Source organism: Stegostoma tigrinum, chromosome 37 (genome assembly GCF_030684315.1).
Source record: "Stegostoma tigrinum isolate sSteTig4 chromosome 37, sSteTig4.hap1, whole genome shotgun sequence".
NCBI classification, from domain to species: Eukaryota; Metazoa; Chordata; class Chondrichthyes; order Orectolobiformes; family Stegostomatidae; genus Stegostoma; species Stegostoma tigrinum.
This window is the reverse complement of record NC_081390.1, coordinates 22,040,656-22,053,564: the sequence shown is the minus strand read 5'-3', so window position 1 is coordinate 22,053,564 and position 12,909 is coordinate 22,040,656. Positions and strand designations below refer to the sequence as shown.

Sequence of the window (12,909 nt, the reverse complement as noted above, 5' to 3'; positions counted from 1 at the left end):
TGAAGGTCACTACAAAGAAATGCCATGGACAGGGTGGAGCACATGGCTGAATTTTATAGATTATTCACTATCTCTGCTTTAAAAGTGGATGGCAGTCAGTTTGTTTATTCACAGGCAACAAACATCTGCAATCATAGGTTGTTACGGGAAACAGAAGGAAAATCGGGAGAAACAATTCTTGCTAATTTGGGGAGTCCAAGATTAGGAAGCGTTATCTGAAAAATAACAGCTAAACCTTTCAAAAATGACATTGCCAAACCCTTCTGTACATATAAGGGGTAGAATTTTGCAACTTTTCCACAATTTACAATTGATATTAGATCAATTAATAATTTTTAAAACAAATTTTGGGGGTCATGGAGTTAGAGTTGGAGAATGGGACAAGCTTGGCTGCTCTTTCAAGAGCTGGTAAAGACTCTATGGGTCGAATGGCCAACTTCTGTACTGTAAAATTCGATGATTCTATAAGGAGAAAAAGATAACCATGTGATTTCTGTCATGACAGTCATATTATAACTCTGAAGGAACCTAACGTTAGAAATAGTTGCATCACACTATGTGAGCACTTATTTGGTTTTAACTGAGACAGTGTGTTCAATTTTGGGGATTACATTTCAGAAAGCATGTCAAGGTCATGGCAAGAGTAACAAGAGATTTTCTGGAATGGCATATCTTACGTGGAGAGACTGGAGAAGTTGGAGCTCTTATCCTTTGAGAAGGTAAAAAGCAGATCTTATAAAATCATGAATCATTTCAAGACAGTAAGCAAGCAGAAACTGTTTTCAGTCACCAGGGGACACAGCTTAATCGAATTCATAAAGGAACCAGAGGCAATGAGAGAAAGCTCCTTCGAAAAAATGAGTTGTTGTGTAGGCTTGAAAGAGATTGCTATATTTGCAGCATTTTAAATTGCATAATAGTGATACCACGATGCAATCTCAGATAAATTAACTAGTGCTGTCACTGTTGATGGCATTTTCTATAATTCACTTCCAAAGCAGAGCAACTTGTGTTTGAATGGGAAGTTTACTTTCAGTTCCAACATAAGCAGAATCATAGATATGGCTTTCTCAGAGAGTCGCAACACTGACATTCAAATCATCAGTAAACATAGGTGCTCTTCCTGGTCAACTGTGCTTTCAGGCACACTAATATTTGATGAGAAGATTGTCTCTGAGAAGACAATGAGACAGTTGTCCCCGACTTTGAACTGAAGGCACATTATAAGGAAAAAGACTGGATAGTAAACAATGATTTGAACAAGATGATAACAGTACTCCTCCGATTTAAAAGGTAGGGGGAAAATTAACTAACCACTTATTTTCTACTGATCACAATCCAACAACCTATACTGCAAAGTATATGTTTCAGCTGTGGGAGACAAACGTATCAGGTTCAGCTTTGATAATCAAAACTCATATTGACTGTCATATTGAAGATCCCACTGTGCATCAATGGTCCTAAGGATTTTGGGGGCCATTTACTGTATACTTTCCTCTTGCATCTGACCCCCCCAAATGTATCATCTGATAATTATCTGGATTTAACTCCAATCTGCCTTTCCTCCGCCCAATTTAACAACTGATCTACATCCTGCTATACTGCTTGACAGCCTTCCTCATTGTCCACAACACCACCCTTTTTGTACTGTCTGCAAACTCACTAATCAGATCACTTACATTTTCATCCAAGTCTTTTGTATATTACAAACAACAGTGGCCCAGCACTGATCCTTCTGGATTAGTACTGGTCACAAACCTCCAGGCAGGAAAAACACCCCTCTGCAACTACCCTCTGTTTTGTATGAACAAGCTAATTTTGTACCTAACTTACCAACTCAAAGTGGATCCGAAATGACTTTATCATCTGGACCAGCCTACCATAAGGGACCTTGTCGAATACTTTAGTAAAGTCCAGACAAATAACATCAATTGTCCTGCTCTCATTAATAATCTTCATCACGTTGTGAGAAAACTCAAATCAAATTTGTCGGACAAGACTTCACCTGCACACAGCCACACTATATATCTCCAATAAACCCATTGACAATGGATTCACTTTATAATTTTTACAATATTATCAATGAGGACTGTGTTCACATCTTCTGGGGCCACGAACAGATTACCTGTATAGACATAAATGGGCCCTACTCTTTCTACAGTTATTCTCTTGCACCTTGTACACATAAAACATCCTCATGGGTTTCCCTTTATTCCCACCCACAATGCTCTCCCATAACTCTCTTGGCTTTCCCAAATTCCTTCTGAAGTTCCCCCTACCCTTTTTAGAGGGACTCTGCTGTATTGACCCCACATATCTGCTGTAAGTTTCTCTTTATTTCTTAATCCTAACCTTTACATCCCCCGACATGCCGGTTCTCAGTCTTGGTTCCACATTTTTTCTTGGCAGGAACATTACTGCCCCATTCTCTCATCACTTCTTTCTTGAATGTGTCCCATTATTCTGATGCAGTTTTACAGCTGTATCTGTAACAAGATACTCCCAGTCTCCATGGGCCAAATTGTACCTTACCATGTAAAATTAACCTTTCCCAGGTTTAGAACTTTTATTCCTGGCCTCTCCTTCGGTTTTTCCATAACTTTCCTAAATCTAACTCTGTTATGGTCACCATCTCCAAAATACATCTCTCATGACATGCCTTCCATCTGCCTAGGCTCATTTCAAAATATTAGGTCCAGAACTGCCCTCTCCCTTGTTGGCCTTTCTACACGCTGGTTAAAAAAGTTCCCCTTAGGGTATTTAAACCCAGGTTCCTCGAGCTTTAACTGAGGTTCTGGACTATTAGGCTAGAGGCATGACCCCTGTTTGTCACCATGCAATATTCCCACAGGACTGTGCAGCTTCAGCATGCCTATCACGGCACCAACTTTTGGTTCTGGAAGTTGGTGCTGCATCAGCCCCTGGAAGCCCATGCAGCCGGAACCAAAATTATAGGGAACACTGATCCCACCTCCTGCCAGACTGGTTTAAAATTTACCACAACAGTAAACCAAGATGCCAGTCCAGTTTCTGTTCAGATGTAATCTATGCAATGTATACAGGTCCCACCTTCTTTAGAAATGCTATCAGTGCCTGTAGAATCTAAAAACACCCTCCTCCACCACCTCTACAGCCAATCATTCATCTGCTCTATTCTTCTACTCTTATACTCCCTCAGGCATGGCACTGGGAGTAATCTGGAGATGATTAACTTGGAAGACCTGTTTTCTAATTTCCTACCTAATTCCATAAAGTCTGCTTGCAAGACCTCATTGGTCTCAATAAGAACCATGAACTTCAGCTGTTCACCCTTCCCCTTCAGAATGCCCCGAAATCCTGGTGTCTAAGACCACATAAGTTCCTATCAACTCCCTTATTAATTAATCCTGTAAAAGTGCCCTTCTACAATTCTGTCCTAAAACAATGCCCCACCTAGCCCAAAGCAACTGGACCAGTCACAGCGTCATAGTGATGGAGAAGGGCCTTGCTGGTAGCAGCAACACGGGGACGAGCCAGATGCGGCTCCATGCCAGCCTGGGGTCTCCAGGCGAGAAAACGGCAGGTCCTGGGCTGAATCCCCCGGCCCAGACTCAGGCTAGACTGAGGCCTTGGGACCGCACTTGGGCCCAGGCACCTGAAGGAGAAGTGGTAGTCTTGTCCCAGCATGGTTATCTCTTCCCCATGTAAAGGTCCTCTTCGTCTTCAGTTTCCAGGTGTTCCAGAGGCCTGGCAGGCTGTCGCGTCCCAGAACGTTGATCTTCTTTGGTGGAGGCTTCTGGCCCAGTGTTCCAGCCACCTGGCACAACGGTCTTATCCCAGCAGTCTGGGCCCCGCTGCTTCTTCAGGATATTCCATCGCTCCTTAATCAGCTTTCCCCGAGGCCAGGAGCCATTAAATGAACTGTCATGAAATCTTACTTAATTTTACATTTTTTTTGTTATTACATATGACTTCTGTCATTGATGTAGGCACCACGCTGAGGCAACTTATCAAACTTTTCACTGTATTTTTCATGTAAAACTACATGTGACACTAAATTTCTATTCTATGGGCCTGGCTTTAGCTGGTTTCCACACAGAAACTGACTGTTTTCCCAAGGCTGAGGTACAGTCTAGGAGCAAGATACCCTTGGGGGATTCCTTCAATACATGCCTGGTTCCCTTCTTCTGTCTAGTGGTCAATCTTTCCCTCTTTGCCACACTCCTTATGCTGTGTGGTGACCACGTCTTGAAACATACCATCCATCCATCTCTCAGTCTCATGAATGCACTGTTGTGTTCCTGGTACCACGCAAGCTCCAAAACCTGGAGCTTAAGCTCCTTTGGTTGAGTAGGAACTGCCTCCAAATGATCATCCAAACTGTCAGGAGCCATTTCAAGCTACCCGCATAGCATAGCAAGTGTTAATCACTGACCTGAATGCTCAGACAAATCTTAACTAAATAGGATATGTTCCTTTACTTGTATTTTACCCTTAAAATTACTTAAATTTAGACAAGGGGAGGCAAATAGCTTGGTGTTGTTATTGCTGGACTATTAATTCAGAGACCCATGTAATGTTCAAGGGACCTGGTTTCAAATCCCGCCACGGGAGACGGTGGAATCCTTAATTCTGAATCCATTGTCAGGAAAAACCCATTTGGTTCATTAATATCCTTTAGTGAAGGAAATTGCCATCCTTACCTGGACTGGCTTACATGTGACTCCAGACCCACAGCAATGTGGTTGACTCCTAAATGCCCTCTGGGCAATTAGGGATGAGCAATAAATGTTGGCCTAATTTAACAAAAAATTCTTGTTTATGCTATACAGACGCCTTTACTCTATGAAGTGAAAAAATTTAATTTTAAAACGAATATTTATGTATCGGTATCACAAACCAAGGCTTATAGAGGATGGAATTTGCGTTAATGTTAATTCAGACATTCCAAAGTTACTGGGTTGCTCCAAGCAGATACATACCTTCCGATCTCTAAAGCCCCTCCGCTTCTTTTTCTTTTCTGCCTGTCCCTCCTCTTCTTGTGACTTGACAGCTTTTTCATCACCTTGTTCCTCCTTAGCTCCGAAACAGTCATCTCTGGGTGTGCGTTTCACTGAGTTAGCACTTTCTGCATGTGCTCTAACAAGGAAATGCAAAAATTAAAAGATTTAAGCATTTTTGTATTGTCCACAAATATAATTGCAACATCTGTTCAACAGACATTGGGGAAATACATCAAACAAAATTTTCTTCACCTTGAACCTTCCCTGCAGGCACTTTCAGAGTTGGACCATTACAACAATTCCATCACCAATTTTGGAAATGTGCCCATATGCTTATTGCTCTCATATAAAAATAATTCAAATATCGATCAACATATTCCCGGAACATCACAACCCCACCAACTGTAAAGGGCAAGAACCTTTGAATACGTCATTGTTTTAACAGGCGTTCGTTTTTTCTGGAAAACTATGGACGAGAGTCGTTTTTAAGATTGGCATAGAGACCGCTTTTAGCAAAATTGTTCAAATTTAAACTCCTTCTCAGCTCTCAGCCTTACTTCCAACACAACCCTTGGTTTTACACACCATTCCATAAGCTTCAACCCTTGACTTATGTGAACAACCTCCTTTCCTTTCCTCCACTAGCACTAACATAGCCAACTTCAGGAACAAAACCAAAGCAGCTGGAAAAGCTCAGCAGGTCTGGCAGCATCCATGAAGGGAAAAACAAGAGTTAATGTTTCAATTAACTTCTGTTCTGAGGAAGGTTCACTGGGCCCAAAATGTTAACTCTTGTCTTTTCATTCACAGATGCTGCCAGACCTGCTGAGCTTTATCAGAAACTTTGTTTTTGGTCCAGATTTACAGTTCTTTCAGTTTTTATTAAAGACAACTTCAGGTCTACTTTCTGGAATTCCCTCACTAACCTATTCATTTTTCCATTTGTCTCAAATAACCTTTTTATAGCACTTATTTCCAACCCTGGGTATTGGTCATCCATCTCAACTTTCCCCCAGGATATGACATCAATTGCACTTTACATTTTCTCTCTGTAATAAGTATTGAAGTTTTTTGTAAAAAAGGTAGAACCCTTTAACAGTTGCTGATCTAAACTACCATTTTCCATTAGATCAGAAACTTGATTTTGTTGGCGCATGGATTTGTGCAAGTATGTTTCATTGAAAAACCACATAGTGGGGTAGCACGAACAAGATGATGTGGGCTTTTACATTGTATACTGTGCCCATCATGACTAGCTTTCCCTTCAAGCCATGTTTCCTGCCAAGATGACTGCAATTGGTGAACATGTCTTCACAGTTCACGTACCTTGACAACCACCCATGCAGATTTCATTCGGACCTAAGTGTCAAATTCATCTGGCCCTGATTGAGAGTTGATTAAATAATTATACTCTGCTGCTTGTTTTGTCCTTCAGTCATGGGACGTGGGTGCTACTGGCTAGGCCAGCATTTATTATCAATCTCTCATTCCATAGACACCAGTTAAGTGTCTGGAGTCAAGTGTCATTCAGGTCAGGTGGGCAGTTTCCTTGCTAATGGACATTAGTGAGCCAGACGGCTTTTCCAGACAATTGAGGAAGTTTTCATGACCATCATTAAACGCATAATTCCAGATATTTATTTTGAATTCAAATTCCACCATCCATCATGGCAGGATTCAAACCTGCGTCTCCAGAACATTACCAGGGTTTCTGGATTAATAGGTGACAAGGTGGCTCAGTGGTTAGCACTGCTGCCTCACAATTCCAGCCTCAGGTGACCGTCTGTGTGAAGTTTGCATGATCTCCCTGCATCTGTGTGCATTTGCACCAGGCGCTCCTGTTTGCTCCCAGAGTCAAAAGATATGCTGGTTACGTGGACTGGCGACGCTAAATTGCCCATAGTGTCCAGGGAATTGCAGGATTACGGGACAGGGACACGTGGGATGCTCTTTGGACTATCTGTGTGGACTTGATGGGGCTGAACGGTCTGTTTCTGCACTGTAGGAATTCGATGTTTAAATGAGTAGTCTTGAGATAATACCAATCGGCCATCACTTCCCCTTATCTCCACCTCATCTTCAAATAGGACAGCAAACAAAATGCTGAGACCCCCACAATACAACAAAGCATTCACAGACATGCAATATCCGATAGAAAACTAAAGATACTGGGCTCTGCAACAAAGGGGTTCATAGAAAATTCAATACATCACTTGGTTTTATTGTTACTTAGTTAGTTGTTACAAATTAGTAAGTAAGTAGAAATCATAAGTTTATCATACGATAAACCTATGTTTATGTTAAGAAAAAGTGGATAGGTTAAGAGAATTTTGTTTTAAACAGTAGGCTGTTAGAACATGTGTGATAAATAAAAGTAATTGAGCAGCCAATGATAGCTTTCAGAAAGTGAGTGCATACGTGCTCAGCGGGGCATTGGGACAGAGATAGAGCAGTTGACATGGCCCTGTTGGTGAGCCACAACGGGAGACATTCCTCCCTTTGTGCTTGAAAATTCTATATCAAATAATCAGACAAACCAAAGTGATGGCAGGCAAAGACGACAGTGGCCACAGCATGCTGCCTTTGTTTTCTACTTGCAACAGTTCAACAATTGCTGAAGTCACCCAAAATGAAACAATCCTTGCTACTTGGAGAGTGTGGCAAGTTGTGCCTCCATTGTGGCGTGTGCATTGCTTTAAACTGTGCATGGTCACTAGAAATCTAGTTGCCCACTTCACAGGTGCTTCAGCAGTTGTACTGTAAATGCAACCTCAAATCCAGTGTGCTGTACTGAGGAGCAAATATGTAATAAGAGATCGAATAACAAGAGTTAGCAGATAGCATAAGAAAGACGACAAAGAAAGCTGTTTATAAACTCACTCATACAGGGTAATATAATTACTGTATTCACAGATATTAAAACTAAAACTCTTTCCTAAGTCAAGTGACAAATTTCCATTTAACAGTTATGACTCATAAAACAGAGTACATGAAGTTTCTTCCCAACAATCCTACAAACTATTAGTTAATTCAAAAAGTGTACAGAATGAGCTACCAGAGGAAGTGTTGAAGGCTGGTAGAATTACAACATTTTAAAAGGAATCTGGATGGGTACATGAATAAAAAGGATTGAGGGGGATATGGGCCAAATGCTGACAAATGGGACTAGATTAATTTAGAATATCTGGTTGACCTTGACAAGTTGAACCGAAGCGTCCGTTTCTGTGCTGTACATCTGTATGACTCTAAGGACATCAAAGGATTAACAGGACATCTATTTCACTCTAAAGAAAATAGTTTAATCTTAAAGCTATTTCTCATTTATTTCACAATTGCTCTTTACAATTCTGTCTTTTGTTATGAAATCTGAGCATCTAAGGAATACACCGTCTCTGAAAAATAGTCCCTAGCAACTTAAACATAAAATAAACAAGACTGGCAACTTTACAACTGAAATGCAATAACACTGAGAAATACATGGGCATGATATATTAAAGCAAATCCTAACGTCAAAAATGTACAGGCACTGAAGGAAACCACTGTGATCCACCTCAAGACGGCTGAGTACCTCGAGCCATGCAACTTACATAATGAACGCAAGAGGGACAAACTGAAATGAAAAATGTGACAACATTGTAAACTGATCAGATTCACTGCATTTGGCAGCCAAGATGATACTGGGGCACTTCTTCACAGATGTGATTTGGTGTTGGAATATGTAAGCAGCATTAAAAGGCCATGTCACCCTAGACATTACTTTGAGTAGCTGACAGAGGGGGAAACAAAATGTTGTGAGGTGTGGGATTAGGCCTCCGGTTAATTTGGAGGATAGTATCAACCATTTTTCATTAGTGTTGATGCATCATTGTGAGAACTACATGTCATGAGTCAAAGGCATCAGCATGGCATGAGAGGTACAAATACAGCCACAAGCTAACTTAAAACAGGACCATTTGCAAAAGCTGTTTATGAAAACAACACACATTTAGACTTGCTTCATACCCTGCAAACTGCATCAAGGTAGAAATTGCTTCTGGCAGATGTTTCTTGAGTTATATTCAATGCTTTGTTGTCACACAAAACAAAACAGTTACACATCTGCACAATATATCCATGCCGTGCAAAGCAGGTGAAATAATTTAGATCTTATTTTTATATTACATAATGTCAGCTTGATTTCTACCCTTCCCTATGAACTACACTGGGCAAAAATCTCTCTGCCCTGAGGTGGGCCAGCACCATTATATTGTACCATTTCTGTTCAGGGGCTTGTTTTCACCAAAGACTCTTCACAACTCAATGCCATTCCTCACTTTTCAGCTGTGTCATTCTTTTCTCCCCTGCAGTTTTCTACAAAACTGTGAAAATTAAAAGACAGCAGTCACAATAAGCTCATTCATGAGAATTTTATAGGAGTCACAATTCACAACAATTCATATTGATATTTATCCTTCAAATGCATATTCGGCCTTATCCCACACCTCATAACATTTCGTCTCCCCGTCTATCCTCTACCCAAAGTAATCCACAGTGTGACATATTATCTTAACTAATGCTAAATAAGTATTCCTTATTTAGGAATAAGGCTCATAACACTGTCCTAACTCTTATATTTATGTTACATTTAATTTTCAATCTTCTTTTTGAAGACCACATGCACACTGGGAAAAGTCCAATCCTATCCACTCTGTCTAACCTTTGCATTATTTCAGACACTGCTGCCATAAAAAGCTGCATTATTCATGGAAATAGAGAAATGTTGTATTCACTACCACAAGCCAGTGTTGAAACCCTAATCAATAAACTGAATAAAAATCATTTGACGATTTTAATCTCGTAGTGAATTTATAATCATGAGCTTTAGATCCCTCACGCTCACCCCCACCACACAAAAAGTTAGGTTTACTGCCAGTGAAACAAAAAAAAATTCTGGAAAACACTCCACATGGAAAACACTCCAACATCTATGGAAAAAGAAAGAGAGCTCATTTCGCATCAGTACTCTGTGATTTTATTTCCTGTTTCCAGATATCTGAAGAATTTTGCTTCTTTTAGATTGTATGGACCAAGTTACATAAAGCGTTCAGAGATCACAGTCAGAATCAAGTTATTTTTGATGAAAGGCTGCTTTTGTTTAGTCAATGATTATATCCTCACTGAAATTTAGATATTTTAGGTGCAGCGCCACACAATCTCCTTTCCAGATAGCAAAACCAGAATTTCAAAGGAGCTCTTACAGATTTAAAATAACACTCTTTACAAAAAGATTTAAATACCTTTTGTGTTGCTATACATAGGAGGAGGAGTAAATATTTATATTACAAGGCAGATTCAAACAAGGATTATCAAATGCACTCTCTCTCTCTCGAATAACTTATTAAATTGAACACGGAACAACTGCTTTTAGAATTTACGTAGGATAAATGGCAGAAAGCACAGAATTGAGGTACTCTTGAAAATGCTGGATCAAATCAAGTGGGAATTTAAGCAACAGTGAATTACGAAGTATGAAGTGAACACCAAAGACACTTTTTATTTCATACCAGTTTTGTGAAAATACTTTTAATGATTGTCACTGTTTTTCTGGGGCAACTTCAGCAGTTATGCTGTGCACAGCAATGAAACAATTGATTAATTCATCTTTCTCTGATGTTGGTTTAAGGAGGCTTCATTTTTCTTCTTGACGGAGTATTAACAAAGAATTCTGGACGTGCTGTCTAATTCTGGGTTTCTTCCAACAGTCAGCAGATGTAGGTTTTCTTTTTGACTGGTCAAATGCCCAACATAATACATTAATTTAAAAATGTACATATATATTTCTGCCAGCAACAAGATCCTTTCCGCTACTTGGGGTAGGAATGCAGCAAGTTAGGAAGAACAGTTAAGCCGAAAGCGAATGTCTCTGAATAACCTTCTACTTAGACTTTCAGCACAACTGTCTAAGTCTCTGTTGATTCAGAACACAAAAACACCAATGCTGCTTCCACCATGTGTCATCAATCGAGAAAGTGGCTGCTGTTACGATCTCAGCTTGTGTTAATGTTGGAAATGTCAATGAGACCTAGCTTAAAAAAGTTTTATTTTCGCACTTTGATTACTGAGACGGTTAGTCACACATTACCAATGATTCTTTAACAAAAAAAAAGCAAGTTTATTACACAAGAGATTTAAAAAAACATAATTGCAATTTAGAAAGATCTCAACACAATTAGCAAGAGCTAACTATTATCCCAAAATATCCTTCACAAATACTCAATCCATGATAAGTATCACTCCTGTCTTGACACTCATTTCTTACTTTACTCTTCACTAGGCCATCTCAGAAGAGACAAGATTCACCCACGTTGCTGTGGATCTGGAATCATAGCCTGACCTATATAAGTGAGGATGGCAGATGGAAGACAGACCAGATAAGGATGGCAAATTTCCTTCAGTAAAGTACATTAGTGAACCACATGGCTTTTCACAATGACTGGCAATGGTTACACAGCCACCATTCCAAATTCTTTTTATTGATTAAATTTCACCATATGCCTAGGTAGGATTTGAACCTTTGTCCAAAGACATTATCCTGGGGTTCTGGATTACCAGCCTGATGACTCTACCACTATACCTTACCTCCTCCACAGTTGCAAAGCCCTTCTACCTTGCTGGTTAATCATTGAGAAGTTGCTCGTGCATTTTTCATTCCAAATAGCTGGACTTTAAATTGATACAAGTCTATCTCATGTTCCATAAGCTAATATTAATTAGCTTTGTTAATGGAACTTATCAATATCCTTTTTGTAAGTCAGTTTTTGTAATGAATTATGATTGTATTGAATAAATTAGACAATCTTTCATTCATGGAATAGGATATGAAGCTACCTTTGTGATAATCAATACATGGATCTCGCCGGTTTCAGCACCACCTCGATAAGTGAACTCCAGCCACCGAGACTCAGTTCAAAAATGTAATTATACATCATGAACATAATCTCTTTCTGCATTTGAATTCATTTCTGTGTGTTGGTCTGTAAGATTATTGTTTTATCAATAATGCCTTCACTCTGTTAACATGTGTATTACAAGATATTTTTCCTTGCCTATTTACATAAATAAATTTATGAGTCTGTAATATTTTTCTAAGTCATTTTGATAGCTTTCTGTGAGATAGCATAATATTAATTTAAGCACCTCCATACCATCCAAATTGAGTACTGGATGGTCCACTTTTGAATTTTCATTTCTGATTCTTTCTCAAATTGTTCCACTATTATTAATCTCACTCTCTTGTTCTTCCATCATCCTAAATACATTTCCTTTCTGATATCCTCACTATCACGTTATTTCTTTAATATATGAACACTGTCTGGAGTACTCGTTATATAATTCACATTATGGAGTTTTTTTTTTATTTGACAGATCCAGTGAACCTTGCTATAGTTGATTCCCCAGAGAAAGGAAACAGCACTAACACAAGAAACAACATGTTGAGCTTTGGCCTTTTTATCTGCTCTAATCATCGTTTCTGCCGAAACCCTATACTTTGGTTAGTTTCTCCCTGAAATTTGATACATAGTGGCAAATACTTCAGCTTATAAATTACTCTTCAATTTGCTGTTTTTTTCCCTCAGTCCACTATCTGACCAGTCAACCTTGCTGGTTTAAAATTTAAACAAATCTGGCATTTTACTTACCATCAACATTAATTGATGCATTTGCTATGGCAACAGCATGAGTCCACTTGCCAACAAATCAGTGACGACAAACTTGTCAGATTGTCAACAAAACCCAACTAGGCCTTAACATAAGGAATCTTAACTGATCCGGTCTAAATGTGATTGGTCCCCACTGACAACAGCTTGACCAAGTCCGAACTGCCATTTCAAGTGGTCAAGTGAGCCACTTAAATTACACTAAACTGAATTGTTTCAGGGCAACCAGA

General features: G+C 39.5%; 1 protein-coding gene across 3 annotated transcripts in view; it reads right to left on the bottom strand.

The window, feature by feature from the left end:
- micu1 (mitochondrial calcium uptake 1) overlaps positions 1 to 12,909 on the bottom strand; it is a 106,477-nt gene that overhangs the window by 64,553 nt on the left and 29,015 nt on the right. For all 3 annotated transcript variants that reach the window (XM_048563725.2, XM_048563728.2, XM_048563726.2), the window contains exon 4: positions 4,962 to 5,118. In XM_048563725.2, the coding sequence (XP_048419682.1) occupies positions 4,962 to 5,118 (157 nt within the window). The remainder of the gene's footprint in view (positions 1 to 4,961; positions 5,119 to 12,909) is intronic.